The sequence below is a fragment of the Leucoraja erinacea genome, chromosome 1, assembly GCF_028641065.1.
Source record: "Leucoraja erinacea ecotype New England chromosome 1, Leri_hhj_1, whole genome shotgun sequence".
Classification (NCBI taxonomy): Eukaryota; Metazoa; Chordata; class Chondrichthyes; order Rajiformes; family Rajidae; genus Leucoraja; species Leucoraja erinaceus.
In genome coordinates, this window is record NC_073377.1 from 68591689 (window position 1) to 68610790 (window position 19102).

Consider the following 19102-nt stretch of genomic DNA (forward strand, 5'->3'; position numbering starts at 1 on the left):
TTGCGGAACTGCGGGTCTGTGGAGCGGCCAGCCGTGGGCGGCGGCACTGAACTTTACATTGGGTGCTTGGGATCTCTTGCTGAGTTCACCAGTGGTGGAGCTCCATCCAGCACGGCCTGTTGGCTTCAGAAGCCGCGGTCTCTGGTAAGGAAGCGGCCGTTCCAGGTTTCCCAAGTCGCTGTGAGGATTCTCCCGACAACGGAGCACCATCAACCGGCGAGAAGGGCCTGGAACATCAGGCCTCCGTAAAGGCGACTGCGGATGCCAAAATAGGCCCGACTATGGGTAGACATGGGGATGGGGACTGGACTTTGTGCCTTCCCTCATAATGGGAACCATTGTGGGGGGATGTTTTTTATGTTTAAATTTCTTTATTATTGTTATGTCTGTATTCTTTTTTTATGTGCTGCAATGGCACGCATTTCACTACACCAATTAGTGTATGTGACTAATAAATAAGCTTTGAACCTTTGTCTTCACATGCAATGACGAATGCCACAACACTAAAGTTTAGAGATACAACAAGGAATCGGGCCCTTCGGCCCAGTGAGTTTACGCGGAACAACTATCACCCGTCCTATCCTACACACTATTATAATTGTAATTCAGAGTTAAATGTTTAGCATTGATGCTGACAAAATGTTTAGCATTGATGCTGACAAAATGCCATTTAATCATTTTGTAGGACATGGGATTGCTAATTATTTGAATATAGTTCTGGAAATTGCTCTGTGCGTTTTATTTGGCACCAAAACATCCTAAAACTATTTGTGAAAGCTATACAAAGGATAAGAATTTCAGTTTGATTTCCACTAGTGTTTCCTCTTGAGATGTTACAAGTTCTCACAATGTAACAAAAGAAGTATGGTCTTTGCTAATGGCTATTGTGCAGCATTGCATGCAACACTCCTCTTCTTACTATCTAAATGGTGTCAAGTTGGGAAAAGGGGAAGTACAACGGAATCTGGGGGTCCTTGTACATCAGACTATGAAAGTAAGCATGCAGGTACAGCAGGCAGTGAAGAAAGCGAATGGCATGGGGGCCTTTATAATGAGGAATCGAATATAGGAGCAAAGAGGTCCTTCTGCGCTTGTACAGAGCCCTAGTGAGACCACACCTGGAGTATTGTGTGCAGTTTTGGTCCCCTAATTTGAGGAAGGAAATTCTTGCTATTGAGGGAGTGCAGCGCAGGTTTACAAGTTTAATTCCCGGGATGGCGGGACTGTCATATGCTGAGGGAATGGAGCAGCTGGGCTTTTGCACTCTGGTGTTTAGAAAGATGAGAGGGGATCTTATTGAAACGTATAAGATTGTTTAGGGCTTGGACACGCTAGAGGCAGGAAACATGTTCCCGATGTTGGGGGAGTCCAGAACCAGGGGCCACAGTTTAAGAATAAGGAGTAAGACATTTAGAACGGAGATGGGGAAACACTTTTTCTCACAGAGAGTGGTGAGTCTGTGGCATTCTCTGCCTCAGAGGGCGGTGGAGGCAGGTTCTCTGGATGCTTTCAAGAGAGAGCTAAATAGGGCTCTTAAAAATAGCATAGTCAGGGGATATGGGTAGAAGGCAGGAACGGGGTACTGATTGGGGATGATCAGCCACGATCACATTGAATGGCGGTGCTAGCTCGAAGGGCCAAATGGCCTATTTCTGCACCTATTGTCTATTGCCAATCACTTCTTCTGAAGTCTGGTTAAGTCTACAACATTGGCATAAACACCAGCCCACGCTGTCTGTTCCTGTGGACTAGTGAATAAAGAAAAAATGGTCATCTCTTTTGAGTGTAGAGTTGTGTTGACCTCCCAAATGCAGCAGTGAATGGCAAACTATGAGATGTGGCAGAGATCAGCAGCAGCAACTGAAATAATCCTGTGTCTCGGGAGTCATAAGTGACCGTGACCAAGAGCTCCATATCGCAAAACAGTCAAGGCACTTGAGTTGTTTTTGCGGTCAAAGGAGGTGACAGATCTTCTTTTGAGGGGGAAAAAATAGCTTGCATTGACCTTGAAATAGCACGGAAATGGGTTTAGTAAAAGCTGTTTCTGTGAGTAAATAATAGCTTTTGCTTTTTAGACCAGTGAGGATAAAACATTCACTGCAGGTATAATTGCTGTGTGTTTCTCTATTGTCAATGTTATGTAAAAGAGTTTTACACTGAAAAAAATGCTAGTGAGTGCAAATATCCTGTTTAAAAAATGAAGTGAGAAATTTCCCTCGGGTCACATGAAATTTGTGTATAATTGTTTTACTCCAGGTTAGCCCTATTTTTTGACAACTGCTCAGTACCACTTCAATCTGAATGAATATCTACGTCTAAGTCTTTAAAACATATATAGCTTGTCAATGCTCAAAATCGATTTATTCTCCCTGGCAAACCTCACTTGAAACATAGACACAAAATGCTGGAGTAACTCAGCGGTTCAGGCAGCTTCTCTGGAGAATAGGAATAGGTGGCATTTCAATCTGCTCACTCTAGAGCAATCCTGACATTCCGCTCACTCTGCAGCAACCCTGACACTTCTGTACGTACAGCCCTACGATCGCACTGCAGCAACCCTGACAGTTGCCGACAAGGGAGGTGACGTGGTAGTCTGGCGCGCTGACCACTACTGGGCTGAGGCCAGGCAACAACTCTCCGACGCATCCTCCTACTTATCCTTGGACCATGATTCCACAGATGAGCACTAGGCCTTAATCTAAAACAGCATTACTGGTTTCATCACTTTTGGCTGTCTGCCATCCACAGCCTCCAAACTTATCGTTTCCCAGCCCCGCAGAGCCTTCTCCCCAAAATCCACAAACACAACTGCCCTGGCAGACCCATTGTTTGTGCCTGCTTCTGTCCCACTGAAATGATTTCCACGTACCTCAACTCCATCCACCTGGGCGATCGTTTCGCGGAACACCTTTGCTCAGCCCGCCTGAAAACCCGATCTCCCGGTTAGACACAAAATACTGGAATAACTCAGCGGGACAGGCAGCATCTCTGGAGAGAAGGAATGGGTGACGTTTCGGGTCTGAAGAGACAAGAAGGGTCTCGACCTGAAAAGTCACCCATTCCTTCTCTGCAGAGATGCTACCCGTCTTGCTGAGTTACTCCAGCATTTTGTGTCTACCTTCGATTTAAACCAGCATCTGCAGTTCTTTCTTACACTATTGATTTCCCGGTTGCTAGACACTTTAATTCTCCTTCGCATTCCTCCACAGACCTTTCTGTCCTCAGTCTCCTCCATTGTCAGAGTGAAGCTAAATGTAAATTGGAGGAACAGCATCTCGTATTTTGTTTGCTGTGCCAGATACATAGCTTACAGCCCAGTGATATGAACATTGATTTCTGATCAACATATGATCATTACAGCCCAGTGATATGAACATTGATTTCTCTCACTTCAGGTAGCCCCGGCATTCCCGCTCTCTCTATCCCTCCCCCACCTAAGTCGCACTAGCTTCTCACTTTCACCCTACAAACAGCTTACAATGGCCTATTTCCTTTACCATTGCTACTTTTTTGCATATCTTTCTTTCACTGTTCTTTATCTCTCCACATTACCGCCTATATCTCTCATTTCCCTTATCCCTAACCAGTCTGAAGAAGGGTCTCGATCCGAAACGTGACCCATTCCTTCTCTCTAGAGATGCAGCCTCTCTCGCTGAGTTACTCCAGCTTTTTGTGTCTTTCTTAGGTGACATTTCAGGTTGGAAACCTTCTTAAGACTCTTACTTCAGAAGTCCGGTTCCAACCAAAAACGTCTACTATTCCTGACCCGCTAAGTTACTCCAGCATTTTGTGTCTATCTTCAGTATAAACCAGCATCTGCTGTTCCTTCCTATTCACTGTGCAGTAAATATCTGAAACGCATTAGAATAATGCATGATTATGAGTGCCCATATTAGGCATGATGCACTTCTAACCATATACCACACACTGATTTATTTTACTTCTGTGTATCTGGCACAGCAAACATCAAGTTCTGTTGAATGCACCAACATTAGTGAAACTTATAAGGGCTAAATGATTGTTACATGATTAAGCATTCCAGAAATTTCAACAGTTTTCGCCAGAACAATGAAGAGAAATTACATGGAAGTCTACAAATCTACTTGGACAGAAACACTGGCATAAAACTACGATGGTGACGGAAGTAAGAAAATAAGCTCCTTGTTTCATCGACAGATAAGTATTAACTATACAATCACTTTGCAATTTACGTGATCTATTTATCATTGTAATTACTTCCAGTGCAGTTACTAATTTTCTAGTCAAATATGTTGTGTAAAGTAGTTCCGTGCAAAGAATACAAGACAGTAACAGATTAGCATACTGTGCCACTAACAGAATAATTTAGGATAAACTATATTCTAATACGATCAAACTTGTCCTCATTTTTGCAGATTTGTAATACATTGATGACACTCGTCACCTCAAGACTGCACCTGAGGATGGCGTCAGCTCAGAGTTCACCACAATCGCACAACAAGATGGGGGTCACAGAAGCTGTGGAAAACTCCCATGATGATGCTACAGTTCAAAGCACAGCAGAGAATGCAGTTTCAATTTGATCAGAGAATCTACATTTTCTCAACTATGCCAAATGCAATTGCACAGTACTTTGCAAGAATGTAATGCCAAGTAATGCTTGCCTACAAGTGTTAAAATTGCAAATGGCTTGATGAAACGGGTCATTGGATGGCATTTAGAATAATGAAGGAGCAGCATCTATTTCAAGTAGTTAATATGTTGTCTGATGCATTTTGTACATTGCCATGTAAAGAGTATCCATTGAAGTTCAGCTGACGGGTAAAGTGTTTCTTTGAATGGTATTTCACTATTGGTGTCTCTAAACTCTGCAGTTTAAGATTTAAATTCTCTTGAATACTATTTACTCACTAAACTGGTGTAACTGTTGCATATTTAATGCATGCACCACTTTTTTTGCACCTAATCTAGTATGACATCAACTGTGCACCAAATGTGTGCCCTCATATTTGCCTCTCAGATGGCTGTAAACGTTTACATGGCACTAGTCTTTGAAGAAAAGAGGGGAATCCTTTTGATAAACCCCTCTGTTTATTTTGCAAGCAAATGTGCTACAATAAAAGCTCTGTATGCTAAATCCATGTTTTTGTTTATTGTCATGTGTATCGAAGTACAGTGAAAATATTTTGATGTTTGCTATCCAATTAATATACATGATTACAATTAAGCTGTCCACAGTGTACAAATACAAGACACAGGGGAAAACATTCAGAGCAAATGTCCAGTAAAGTCTGCTTAAAGGTAGTCCAAAAGTCTCCAACAAAGTAGATGTTAGGTCAGGACTGCTCTCTGGTTGGTAATAGTTCAGTTGCCTGATAACGGCTGGGTAGAAACTGTCCCTGAAGCTGGATGTACTTGGTTTTGTATGTCTGTACCTCATGCCTGATGGGAGAGGGGATAAGAGGGAATGTCCAGGTTGAGACATCCTTGATTATGCTGGTAGTTTTGCCAAGGTAGCATGAAGTGTAGATGCAGTCAATGGAAAGGAGGTTGGTATGCGTGATGGTCTGGGTTGCCTCCACAACTGTCTGCAATTTCTTACGGTCTTGGATGGAGCTGTTATCAAATCGTGCTTTTCTCAAATCGTGCTGTTAGGCATCCCAATAAAATATTTTATATGGTGCATTTGTGGAAATTGGTGAGAATTGTTGGGGACATACTGACCTAAGCCTTCTAAGAATGTTGCTATGGTTTCTTGCCCATTGCTTCAATATGCTGGTCCAGGACAAGTTGCAAGATATTCACTCCGAGGAACTTGAAGCTTTCAACCATCTCTACTTCAGCGTCATCGATGTATATTGGGCTATACAAACACTGTATGCCCCTGTATATATTATATATAAACAATGCATACAGAGGTATCCAACATGAAACATTGAAAGTAGTCAGGTTTCAAAAAAGTTATGTGATTCAAAATCATCTTTCCGTTCATCTAGAGATTGCTCAGATCTTCGTCTGATTGGGTTATATTGCAGAACATGCATCCGGTTTCCTTATGTCAGTTCAGTTACAAACCTCACAAATGACCATCTGCTACGCAAAGTGACTTCTGCTAATATCAAAGAAATGCAAAATGATTAAGTAGTTCAATTGTGGCTGTATGATATTGGCTTAGAAACTTTTCATGTAGCTTTACATTGTGGTAAATTAACATTCAACATTGATGTAAAACAAGCATTGTTAGAAGGACTTTACTACAAATGGTACTATTGGAAGTCCTTTTTGATTCCGTACATGCTGGAAAAGAATTTAAATCTCTAAAGTTTTAAATTGCCAACAACATTAAAATGTTTTTTTTTGGGGGGAGGATGTATATGTGTTTCCCTCTGCACATCAACAGAGACATTTAATTGAAAATCGTTTCCTCAGTTCTGAAGCAATCACAATGATGCTGCTGTGTTTCCAATTATTTTAACCCAGCGAAGCTTTGTTTATCTTAACATCACAATATATCTGCTAATATTCTAAGAGTTTTCTAATAGCATGTTGAATTATGTTACTGAAATTAATTGCAGCAGTAGGCATCCTTAAGGCCCTGTCCCATTTTCCCGAGTTACTCACGAACTTTCCCTTGTTTCGAACTCAGAGAATTACGGTAATAGCCATTCGTCGGTTCTCGGGGCTATTTTATTTACTCGTGGACATTTTTCAACATCTTGAAAAATATCCTGACTTCCCTGATGCCCCAAGTTCCTATGGCTGGCATTACAAGCCGCTACGAAAATTCAACAGACTCCTACGTGCTCCTACGAGCTTACTACCGACATTCCCCGACATTCCCCGAGTTCGAATCAAGGGAAAAACTCGGGAGAGTTCATGAGTAACTCGGGAAAGTGGGACATGCCTTAACTTTGATCAATTATCTCAATGTTGTGAAATTATATCTTTATATGCATTTATCTCAATAATTTGTAACGACAATAGACAATAAGTGCAGGAGTAGGTAATTCGGCCCTTCAAGCCAGCACCGCCATTAAATATGATCATGGCTGATCATCCACAATCAGTACCCCGTTCCTGCCTTCTCCCCATATACCCTGACTCCGCTGTCTTCAAGAGCCCTATCTAGCTCTCTCTTGAAAGTATCCCAAGAACTGGCCTCCACTGCCCTCTGAGGCAGAGAAATCCATGGACTCACAACTCTGTGCATGAAAAAGTGTTTCCTCATCTCCGTTCTACGTGGCTTACCCCTTATTCTTAAACTGTGCCCTCTGGTTCTGGACTCCCCCAACATCGGGAACAATAATGGTGTGTTTCAGAGAAATAATCAAGGGGAAAGTTACCCTCTGTATAATATTTGTATAAAATTCATAAATATTCCCAGAACAGTTTCATCACAAATTAATTGCAGTGATCTGCAGAATTGTGAGAATTGGATTGAATATTTACATTGTATTCATTACAAATAGTTTGACTACAGGAATTGCTGGCCATATTATGCATTTTAACATGTACAATTTTAATTTCAGAACAGGGCAACCTAGTTCAGTCGAAGATGAAGCAAGGGACAAAATCACGGTCTTTACTAGAATTCTTGACCGATTACTGGATGGCTATGACAACCGGTTAAGACCAGGATTAGGAGGTCAGTAAAGGAAAAGCATTTGAAATGTAGTTTTGTTCTATCTAGGAAACTAAATTTATTCTAAACAAAATACTCGTGCCTTCCTGAAAAAGGTGGGTACAATGTAAAGGTCAATTAATCACTGGTACAATGTTGCAGTAAAATAGTGAAGCAGTACAAAGTGCCTGATTTAATGTGGGATTTCTCTACCCGTGGTCCTCATAGATTAGAAATGTTCAGAACAGTGCATTTAACACTCGATTACTTGGAAGTCACCTTATTTTCATTTCACTATCCTGGTTTGGGAACAAACACGGAAAATCAGAGTGTAATTAGAATCTGTTGAGAAACCTTTAGTCTGTTTGAACTGCTTTGACTATTTTAATGTTCTTTTTACAATCCACGTTCTCGGGTATATAAATCTAAATTTTATTACTTATTTATGTTATGACATCGGATGGAAGCTGCATTCCAGATCTCGTTGCGCTTATGTGCAATGACAATAAAATATATTATTATATTATTAAAAGGGAGACTTTGAAGATAAACAAGCTTGGTCAAATAGTTAGCATTCTATAGTCTTAAAGATAGAGAGGAGTTGGAGAAGTGAAAAGATAATATTCCAAATCCTTGTAATGGGAAGTGTAAACTGAGTTGGGATACAGACTGCTCTGGGAATAGATGTTCTGAGATTTATGCGGAGAGTATGTGCAGGGCATTTGAAGATACAGATGTAGGAATGCTCTGGCTACAATCAGATGGTTAAGAGTGTAATCAAGTGAGGAACATGCCACACAGCTCAATACAGGAGACGCGGTTTTGGAGAAGTTCGATTTGGTTCAGGATAAACACTGAAGAGAGGTTAGGGATGATAGAGATAAATTATGCCACATGCCCATTCTTGTTACTGTTGTTAGACCATTTTTTTGCATCATCGTATGAATGGGGGTTGAGCATGGAGTTCAGAACAGCTGAGAATAGACTTGGAAGTTGTTTAATTAAGGAGCCTGCAAAGGAAGTGAAGTTGGGTGCAAAGTTATGCCCCTGTCCCACTTAGGAAACCTGAACGGAAACCTCTGGAGACTTTGCGCCCCATCCAAGGTTTCGTGCGGTGCCCGGAGGTTCCCAGAGGTTTTTGTCAGTTTCCCTACCTGCTTCCACTACCTGCAACCTCCAGCAACCACCTGCAAACTCCGGGAACCGCACGGAAACCTTGGGTGGGGCGCAAAGTCTCCAGAGGTTTCCGTTCAGGTTTCTTAAGTGGGACAGGGGCATAAGAGTGTTTTCAAGGGCTCAGAAGATGAGGGTGAAATTATTATTTGAGGAAAGGTTGATGGTGAGGATTTTAACAATGTAAGTGAAGGAGAGGGAATTGTTTATATTGTCAATTATATGGAGGACATGAGAGGAAGGTTAGATTGTAAGCATTTTACTGGGAATTTAGTTAAGGGGCAAGAAAAAAAAAGCAAGGAGGGAAATTGTAGAAAAGGGAAGGTCTATAAAGGATATGATCTGAAGATAGAAAATTGCATAAGGAGTCATGGTGCTGAGGCAAAAGGAGACGAGGATCAAAAGAAAAGCTGGGAGAACTTGCTGTTTAATATGCTAGAAATTGTAAAAAAAAGTGTCTGAAGATGGAGGACCTGGAATCAGATGAGAAGCCAAGGTGGCATGGACTGCATCATGGTCCTAGCCATTTTAATCGAGCTGGTCATGGGAATTAGCAGTAAATAAACTTAAGTAAGGAGCAAGGTAGCTTGCCATCTATTTACAGCCAATGCCAGGATATTATAGCAATTGTTCACCACAATGCTGTGGATAGCAAAGGTCTTGTTTGTGATTGTCCAAACACTCTGCCAGCAAACACAGAGGAGCATTGATTTATCTGTAGTGTTCGAGAGACCACGCTTGGCAGTGGAAAATTGGTAGGTAGGAGTTACTAGGGTTTCCAGAGAGATAGATGCTTTGCATTTAAATTACTGAGAGCAGAATGGAGGAATTGTGCCTGCTTGTAAGGAAATAGCACTGAGGAAAAACAGAAAACAGTTCCATCAGTTGTTTTGTCTGCTGTTGTATAATGAAAATTGACAAGCCTGTCATATTGTCCTTGAGAGTCCAAAATGGCTGCATGCTGCAAACACCATCAAAGCCAAATAGGACCAGAAATTTTGAGATTAAGAGTTGTGGAAAATCCTCCTGATCAGCATTTGATTCGCTTAATCTTCAGTCATTTCTGAACATTTGCAATTAAAATATTTGGGAAACATAATGTGACAAATCTCTCCTAAAGAAATGGGTGCATTATGGAATCAAAGTCAATAAAATAAGGAAGTGGCTCCTCCATGTCCAGACACACCAGATAACGTCCTCATTATCCTTGTTAACAATTTATCATTCAGTTGAAAACTGGTTTTCAGGATGATGCCAAGTTGTAGACCTATGCAAAAAAGAAAACAAGTTAAAAATAATATGTCACTGGGGACTACAAGTAATTCCTAACAGCCTTGTAAAGCTATATTGTTTAAAATATCAGCGAAGTGCTGGTGTTTAAAATTATCTAAATTATTTAAATACATGATTGTTAAATGGTTTCATGTGCATTTTGAGTTCTGATTTGTTGTGTTGTATGTACACAAGTACCTTAAACCAACTTGAAATCATAGAAGATATCTCATCATTTGCTTACGTGGCACATTGGTAAATATCACAGATTTTGCATTGGTGATTTTACTTGGAATAAAAATGTAGAATTTTACTATCTAAGAATCAATATGTTTTTTTTCAATCTTAAGATTATGTTGCTACATACTACTCTGGAAATGTTTTGTGTTACTGTGTTTCAAGTGTGCAGTTTCACCATTTTATCCTGAGGAGATTATGTGCAAATATAACCATATAACCATGTAACAACTACAGCACGGAAACAGGCCATCTCGACCTTTCTAGCCCGTGCCGAACACGTATTCTCCCCTAGACCCATATACCTGCGCTCAGACCATAACCCTCCATTCCTTTCCCATCCATATAACTATCCAATTTATTTTTAAATGATAAAAATGAACCTGCCTCCACCACCTTCACTGGAAGCTCATTCCACACAGCCACCACTCTCTGAGTAAAGAAGTTCCCCCTCATGTTACCCCTAAACGTCTGTCCCTTAATTCTCAAGTCATGTCCCCTTGTTTGAATCTTCCCTACTCTCAGTGGGAAAAGCTTATCCACGTCAACTCTGTCTATCCCTCTCATCATTTTAAAGAACTCTATCAAGTCCCCCCCTTAACCTTCTGTGCTCCAAAGAATAAAGCCCTAACTTGTTCAACCTTTCTCTGTAACTTAGTTGCTGAAACCCAGGCAACATTCTAGTAAATCTCCTCTGTACTCTCTCTATTTTGTTGACATCCTTCCTATAATTAGGCGACCAAAATTGTACACCATACTCCAGAATTGGCCTCACCAATGCCTTGTGCAATTTTAACATTACATCCCAACTTCTATATTCATTGCTCTGATTTATAAAAGCCAGCACACCAAAAGCTTTCTTTACCACCCTATCTACGTGAGATTCCACTTTCAGGGAACTGTGCATAGTTATTCCCAGATCCCTCTGTTCACCTGCATTCTTCAATTCCCTACCATTTACCATGTTATCAGCATTAAACTCCATCTGCCATCTTTCAGCCCACTCTTCCAACTGGCATAAATCTCTCTGTAGACTTTGAAAATCTACCTCATTATCCACAACCCCACCTATATCATCTGCATACTTACTAATCCAATGTACAACACCATCATCCAGATCATTGATGTACATGACAAACAACAGTGGACCCAACACAGATCCCTGTGGCACCCCACTAGTCACTGGCCTCCAACCTGACAAACAACCATCCACCATTACTCTCTGGCATCTCCCATTCAGCCACTGTTGAATCCATCTTGCTACTCCACCATTAATACCCAACAATTGAACCTTCTTAACCAACCTTCCGTGAGGAATCTTGTCAAAGGCCTTACTGAAGTCCATATATACAACATCTACTATTTTACCCTCATCAATTTCCCGAGTAACCTCTTCAAAAAATTCAAGAAGATTAGTCAAACATGACCTTCCAGGCACAAATCCATGTTGACTGTTCCTAATCAGACCCTGTTTATCCAGATGCTTATATATATTATCTTTAAGTATCCTTTCCATTAATTTGCCCACCACTGATGCCAAACTAACAGGTCTATAATTGCTAGGTTTACTCTTAGACCCCTTTTTAAACAATGGAACAACATGCGCAGTACGCCAATCCTCCAACACTATTCCCGTTCCTAATGACATTTAAAATATTTCTGTCATAGCCCCTGCTATTTCTACACTAACTTCCCTCAATGTCCTAGGGAATATCCTGTCCGGACCTGGAGACTTATCCACTTTTATATTTCTCAAAAGGGTCAGTACTTCCTCTTCTTTGAATCTCATACTTTCCATAGCTACTCTACTTGTTTCCCTTACCTCACATAATTCAATATCCTTCTCCTTGGTGAATACCGAAGAAAAGAAATTGTTCAATATCTCCCCCATCTCTTTCGGCTCTGCAGATAGCTGTCCACTCTGACTCTCTAATGGACCAATTTTATCCCTTGTTATCCTTTTGCTATTAATATATCTGTAGAAACTCTTTGGATTTACTTTCAACTTACTTGCCAAAGCAACCTCATATCTTCTTTTAGCTTTTCTAATTTCTTTCTTAAGATTCTTTTTACATTCCTTATACTCCTCAAGCACCTCATTTACTCCATGCTGCCTATAATAATTGGAGATCTCTCTCTTTTTCCGAACCGTGTCCAATTTCCCTTGAAAACCATGGCTCTTTCCAATTTTTATTATTTCCTTTCAACCGAACAGGGACATAAATATTCTGTACTCTTAAAATGTCACCTTTAAATGTCCTCCATTTCTCTTCCACATCTTTCCCATAAAACAAACTGTCCCAATTTACTCCTTTTAAATCCTTTCGCATCTCCTCAAAGTTAGCCTTTCTCCAATCAAAAATATGAACCCTAGGTCCAGTTCTGACCCTCTCCATAATTATATTGAAACTAATGGTATTGTGATCACTGGTCCCGAACTGTTCCCCAACGCATACCTCTGCCACCTGACCTGTCTCATTTCCTAACAGGAGGTCCAGCACTGCCCCTTCTCTAGTAGGTACTTCTATTGCTGCAAAAAACTATCCTGCACACATTTTACAAACTCCAACCCATCCAGCCCATTTACAGAATGTGTTTCCCAGTCTGTGTGGAAAATTGAAATCTCCCACAATCACTACCTTGTGCTTGCTACTAATATCTGCTATCTCCTTACATATTTGCTCTTCCAATTCTCGCTCCCCATTTGGCGGTCTATAATACACCCCTATAAGTGTTGCTACCCCTTTCCCATTTCTCAGTTCCACCCATATAGCCTCCCTAGACGAGCCCTCTAATCTATCCTGCCAAAGCGCTGCTGTAATATCTTCCCTGACAAGCAATGCAACACCTCCACCTCTTGCCCCTCCAATTCTATCACACCTGAAGCAACGAAATCCTGGAATATTTTGTTTCCAATCACAGCCCTCCTGCAACCATGTTTCACTGATCGCCACAACATCATACTTCCAGGTGTCAATCCAGGCTCTAAGTTCATCCACCTTTCTTACAATGTTCCTAACATTAAAATATACACATTTAAGAAACCCACCCTCTCTTGTTCTCTGTTTATTGTCTTTTTCGTCTCTCTCCCCTACATTTTGGGTCAGTGCGCTACCATTCTCTGCCTCCTGCTTCACACACTGACTGCTAGCTTTCCCAATTTGAGTCCCTCCCCCCAACCATACTTGTTTAAAATCTCCCCAGTAGCCTTTGCAAATCTCCCCGCCAGGATATTGGTCCCCTTCGAGTTCAAGTGCAACCCGTCCTTTCTGTATAGGTCACACCTTCCCCAAAAGAGGTCCCAATGATCCAGAAACTTGAATCCATACCCACTGCACCAGTCCCTCATCCACGCATTTATCCTCCACCTCGCTCCATTCCTACTCTCACTGTCGCGTGGCACAGGCAGTAATCCTGAGATTGTTACCTTTGCAGTCCTTCTCCTTAACTCTCTACCTAACTCTCTAAATTCTTCTTTCAGAACCTCTTCTCGTTTTCTACCTATGTGGTTGGTACCTATATGTACCACAACCTCAGGCTCCTCTCCATCCCATTTCAGGATTTCTTGGACACGTTCAGACACATCCCTGACCCTGGCACCAGGGAGGCAAACTACCATCCGGGTCTCCTGTCTGCATCTACAGAATCGCCTATCCGACCCCCTGACTATAGAGTCCCCTATTACAATTGCCCTCCTCTTCTTTTCCTTACCCTTCTGAGCAACATGACCGGTCTTTGTGCCAGAGGCCCGGCCGCTGTCGCTGCCCCCAGGTAGGCTGTCTCCCCCACCCTTACTCAAACATGAGTACTTATTTTCAAGGTGTACAGCCACCGGGGTACTCACCAGTCCCTGCCTCTGCCCATTGCCCTTCCTAACTGTGACCCAGTTTTCTGTCTCCCGTGGTCTTGGAGTGACCACCTCTCTGTAACTACTTTCTATGACCTCCTCGCTCTCCCTGAGCAGACAGAGGTCATCGAGCTGCTGCTCCAGGTTCCTAATACGGTCCCTTAGGAGCCCCATCTCGACGCACCTGGCGCAGATGTGGATGTCTGGAGGGCACTCGGACTCCATGACCTCCCACATCTGACATCCAGAACAGTAAACTGCCCTGGCCCTCATTCTCCCCTTTATTCGAATACAATAAAGCCTTACACAGGATACAAGCCAATCAGCTGCTGATTGGCACTGAAATGTTACTGTCTGAATATTTATTTTGGTTATTTGTAGTGTTTGCAAGTTACCAGCAAGTCTTCCATATTCGTTTTTTATATGGCATAGAACTATGTTAGAGAGCAAGTAATTCCTATATTTATGTCTATTCTCAAGCACCATCAATTTCCACCATACGTTCCAAGTGCAACTAAACACAAAGAACCAGATTCTGGTATTTTGAAGTGATTTTTTTAAAGATCTGCGCTATAATTTTTAATGCCATTTTATGGCAGCTGAATTTGTAATGTTGGAAACTGTTTTCATGCTTCATTATGGTATCCTTTACTTGTACGATTGAAACCAGCAAGTGCAGTTTTTGTTGTAGCAAATTGATGTAGGTGGACAGAACATCTGTGTTCTTCTCCTCAAGCCTGGATTATTTCTATAGATGTTTTAATGCCAGTTTGCACATTCGATCTTCTGATACAAATTCCACATTTTGGAATCTTATAGATTGCTGTAGTGATCTGTGCAAATTGTGTGTGTGTGTGTGCGTGTGCAAAGCAGAAAAAGCATAGGCACGAAAAATAGGTGCAAATGTCGACTATTTGAACTTTGAGTCAGTGCAGTCTTTTAATATGGGAGTGGCTGATCCTCCATCTCAGTACCATAGGATCGCTCTCTCTCTATAATCCCTTGATACATTTAGTGTCTAGAAATGTATCTATATTCAGTGATTTCTATAGTCTGCTGTGTCGTGAATTCCACACGCCCACTGCCCTTTGAGTGAAACATGTTCTCCTCAGACCACACTTACATCTATGCATTGCTTGTCAACACTTGGGTGGGTCACAAAGGGAACAATCCTCCTGACATCCAGTCTGTCTAGACCTGGACACACAGCTTTGTAAGTTTCAATGATCCCTCTCATTCATCTAATCTCCAGTGAAAGTAAACCTAGTCAACCAGATATTTTATACTGCAGACCTACCATTCCATCAATGAATCTGGTATACATTATGAATGTGTTTTAAACATATGCATAATATTCTTTTTCCTGAAAACATGAAGGGCCATGAATGCCAGTTGTCGAAATGGCCAACTTAATGGATGGGCCAGAGCAGTGAGGATTGTCAATCATTGGACTATTCAATGTGTTGTAGTCGGTTGTCACTGCGATTGCATCAATATGTGCATTATTTAGTAATGCTTACTAAATTTAGATGCAAAGCATGGATTCTGCTGAAACTTCTGGATATAAAATTCTCTGTCAATTTTTCTTTGTTCCCTGAGCCCACAGGAAGGCGAGTATGGAATGGTCTGGATCATGCACGGCATGGCTCATTCACCTATTGGGTTGTCCCTGTAGTTGTGCTAACCTTTTGTAGCCATAGGGGACAAATTGATCTCCAGTCCGCACTGTCAGGTATTCCAGTAAAGAGAAATGGAGCCTCCCATAGCTAGTGACTAGTCCTCAAGTGGTAGATCCAGAGACCATGTCCCTTGTTGGCCCATGAAGGCCTTTGCTGGTCATCGGATACATTTAAAAATAGAGGTAAAGCTCTTTTAAAATTATTTAAATCTGTGTGAAAACATATTTAATTGATCTAGCTGTGCTGTTTGCATTAATTAAAATAATACGATGTAAACACCTTATGTTTATAGTTCAGGAACATGACCATATTCAAATGAAAAGCTGGGATACACTTTGAATTCAAACCCCAACTCGGTGATGGCGCCAGAGATCAAATGTGCTGGCATCTGATCTCCGGCATGATCCTTCCAAGTTGTAATTGCAGGTGTAGAACTCAAGTGGATCCATGTGATATTGTTACAAGTTCTTGTTGCCATCAGTTTGGATCAGTTAACGAAAAAGGAGCACAATGCTTATACTTGTTCCCAGAAAATTCTGCCGGTTCCTGGAAAGCCATCTTCATCTGTGTGAACTTCTTACATCTTGCTGTTAGCAAAACACAGGTCATTAAATTGTAAAATTGGGACTGTTGTGCCAGGTAGCTGAATATAATACAAGAGCACTGAGGCCCACATAGTCACCATTCACTGTCCACAGCCCTCCCTCGTGCTGCCCAGTAATACCTTGGTTTGCATTGGTTCCCTTGTATGGTCAAGTACCAAACAGATTTTTAGATCTGTGTATCTAGAAAGATTGATCACACTGGAAAACATGTGTTAAACTGTTGGTGTGCTGAGAATACATGCCTGTTTATACCAGCACCAATTATTTTGTTTTTTTGCATTAGTGCACAATGACAGGAGGTAATGTTGGAGTCTTGTGCAGTGAATGTGCACTGATTAAATTCATGTTTGTACTTCTAAAAATGGAGCTTCTTCCTGTTTGCCACTGCTGCTGAAGTATTGAGAAAATCTTGGAAATTCTCAGCAGGTGCGACAGCATCTTAAACAAAGTTAAATATATTGCAGTGCTTAAGAATCACTCATTAAACCGACGATAATGTAATCATTAGGCTCCAAGCCCTTGATACCATCCAGGAGGAGTTTGATACCAGGAGAAAGGGTTTCTACACTTCAGGGTTGGGGGTGGGGATGGAGAGGAGAAGGGTGGGGGGGGGGGGGGGGGGGGGGGGGGGGGGGGGGGTGGGGGGGGGGGGGGGGGGGGGGGGGGGGATGCGCGGCAGCAAGCCTCCAAGTCCATGGTCCCTGTGGTGCAAATGTTTAAAGCTTGTGCGCATGATCAAGATCAATGAACAATGCATCAAAATATCCCTCTATATTTCAACTGCATAATCAACCTACACACTTCTCCATGTATCACATCTCATAACTATTTGACAACCAACAGAGGCTAAACACATTTACTATTACAACATTTTACAGGTAGCACACGTCCTTTCAGATAATCATCCTCAGCAGACAAAGCAACTTATTACCTTTAACAATCAATCAATAGTGCTTTATTTGTCACATACGCTATAGCGCAGTGAAATTATTTTTCTCCTATATTACACATGTAAGCGCTGCCATTTTCAAAGTAGATTATTCAAAGTACAATGTCCGGTCAGCCCATGCAGACAGGCGCCAAGTGGCAACATGTTGCCAGCAGCACAACAGAAAATGATCAAATATAATAGTTCTCAGCTTACCTGTATAAAAGAAATAGCAGAAACCAGCGATGGAACTGGCAAGCTGCTAATGCATTTAAACACATTAGCGCTATTGCTATCTACCGGCAGCAACGGAGCTGCCAACTGTAAGGGAAATCCCCATCACAGGGAATCACTAAGTACTGTACCTGAAAACAACAGGAAGGCCTCCATGGAGTCCGGAAACGTGGTCGGCGGGCAGGACTACAAGTCAGACTGAAGCGCAGGGGACTATGACCCCCTCTCCTTACCAACCTACTAGCCAATGTACAATCACTGAAAATTAAAGTGGAGGACATGTTTCACAGAGACATGGTTCACCCCCAGCTCCCCACTCAGCCATCCAGCCTGCAGATTTCTCCATCCATCATATGGACCGTATGCAGCCATGTGGGAAAGGGAGAGGAGGGGGCATCTGCCTCGTGGTCAATTCTTCGTGGTGCTCAGACGTGGCAGTTCTGTCTAACTCCTGCTCTCCACACCTGGAACATCTGGTGGTGAAGTGCCGCCCCTTCTACTGAGAGTGGACAATAGACAATGGACAATAGGTGCAGGAGTAGGCCATTCGGCCCTTCGAGCCAGCACCGCCATTCAATGTGATCATGGCTGATCATCCCCAATCAGTACCCTATTCCTGCCTTCTCCCCATATCTCCCGACTCCGCTATTTTTAAGAGCCTTATCAAGCTCTCACTTGAAAGCATCCAGAGAACCTGCCTCCACCGCCCTCTGAAGCAGAGAATTCCACAGATTCACCACTCTCTGTGAGAAAAAGTGTTTCCTCGTCTCCATTCTAAATGGCTTACTCCTTATTCTTAAACTGTGGCCCCTGGTTCTGGACTCCCCCAACATCGGGAACGTGTTTCCTGCCTCTAGCATGTCCAAACCCTTAACATTCGTATGTTTCAATGAGATACCCTCTCACCCTTCTAAACTCCAGAGTGCACAAGCCCAGCTCCTCCATTCTCTCAGCATATGACAGTCCCGCCATCCCGGGAATTAACCTTGTAAACCTGCGCTGCACAAGCCCAGCCGCCCTCAATAGCAATAATGTCCTTCCTCAAATTAGGGGACCAAAACTGCACACAATACTCCAGGTGTGGTCTCACTAGGGCTCTGTACAACTGCAGAAGGACATCTTTGCTCCTATATTCGATTCTTCTTGTTATAAAGGCCAACATGCCATTCGCTTTCTTCACTGCCTGCTGTACCTGCATGCCTACCTTCATAGACTGATGTACAAAGGACCCCAGATCCCGTTGTACTTCCCCTTTTCCCAACTTGACGCCATTTAGATAGTAATCTGCCTTCCTGTTTTTGCTACCGGTTGATAACCTCACATTTATCCGCATTAAACTTCATCTGCCATGCATCTGCCCACTCCCCCTGCATTCTCATAGCATCCTCCTCACAGTTTACACTGCCACCCAGCTTTGTGTCATCTGCAAATTTGCTAATGTTACTTTGAATCCCTTCATCCAAATCATTGATGTATATTGTAAATAGCTGCAGTCCCAGCACCGAGCCTTGTGATACACCACTAGTC

General features: G+C 42.1%; 1 protein-coding gene across 4 annotated transcripts in view; it reads left to right on the plus strand.

Annotated features, from left to right (window-relative positions):
* The window catches only part of LOC129697963 (gamma-aminobutyric acid receptor subunit alpha-2-like), a 201182-nt gene that overhangs the window by 67746 nt on the left and 114334 nt on the right, over positions 1 to 19102 (plus strand). For all 4 annotated transcript variants that reach the window (XM_055636750.1, XM_055636740.1, XM_055636732.1 and 1 more), the window contains one exon: positions 7509 to 7624. In XM_055636750.1, the coding sequence (XP_055492725.1) occupies positions 7509 to 7624 (116 nt within the window). The remainder of the gene's footprint in view (positions 1 to 7508; positions 7625 to 19102) is intronic.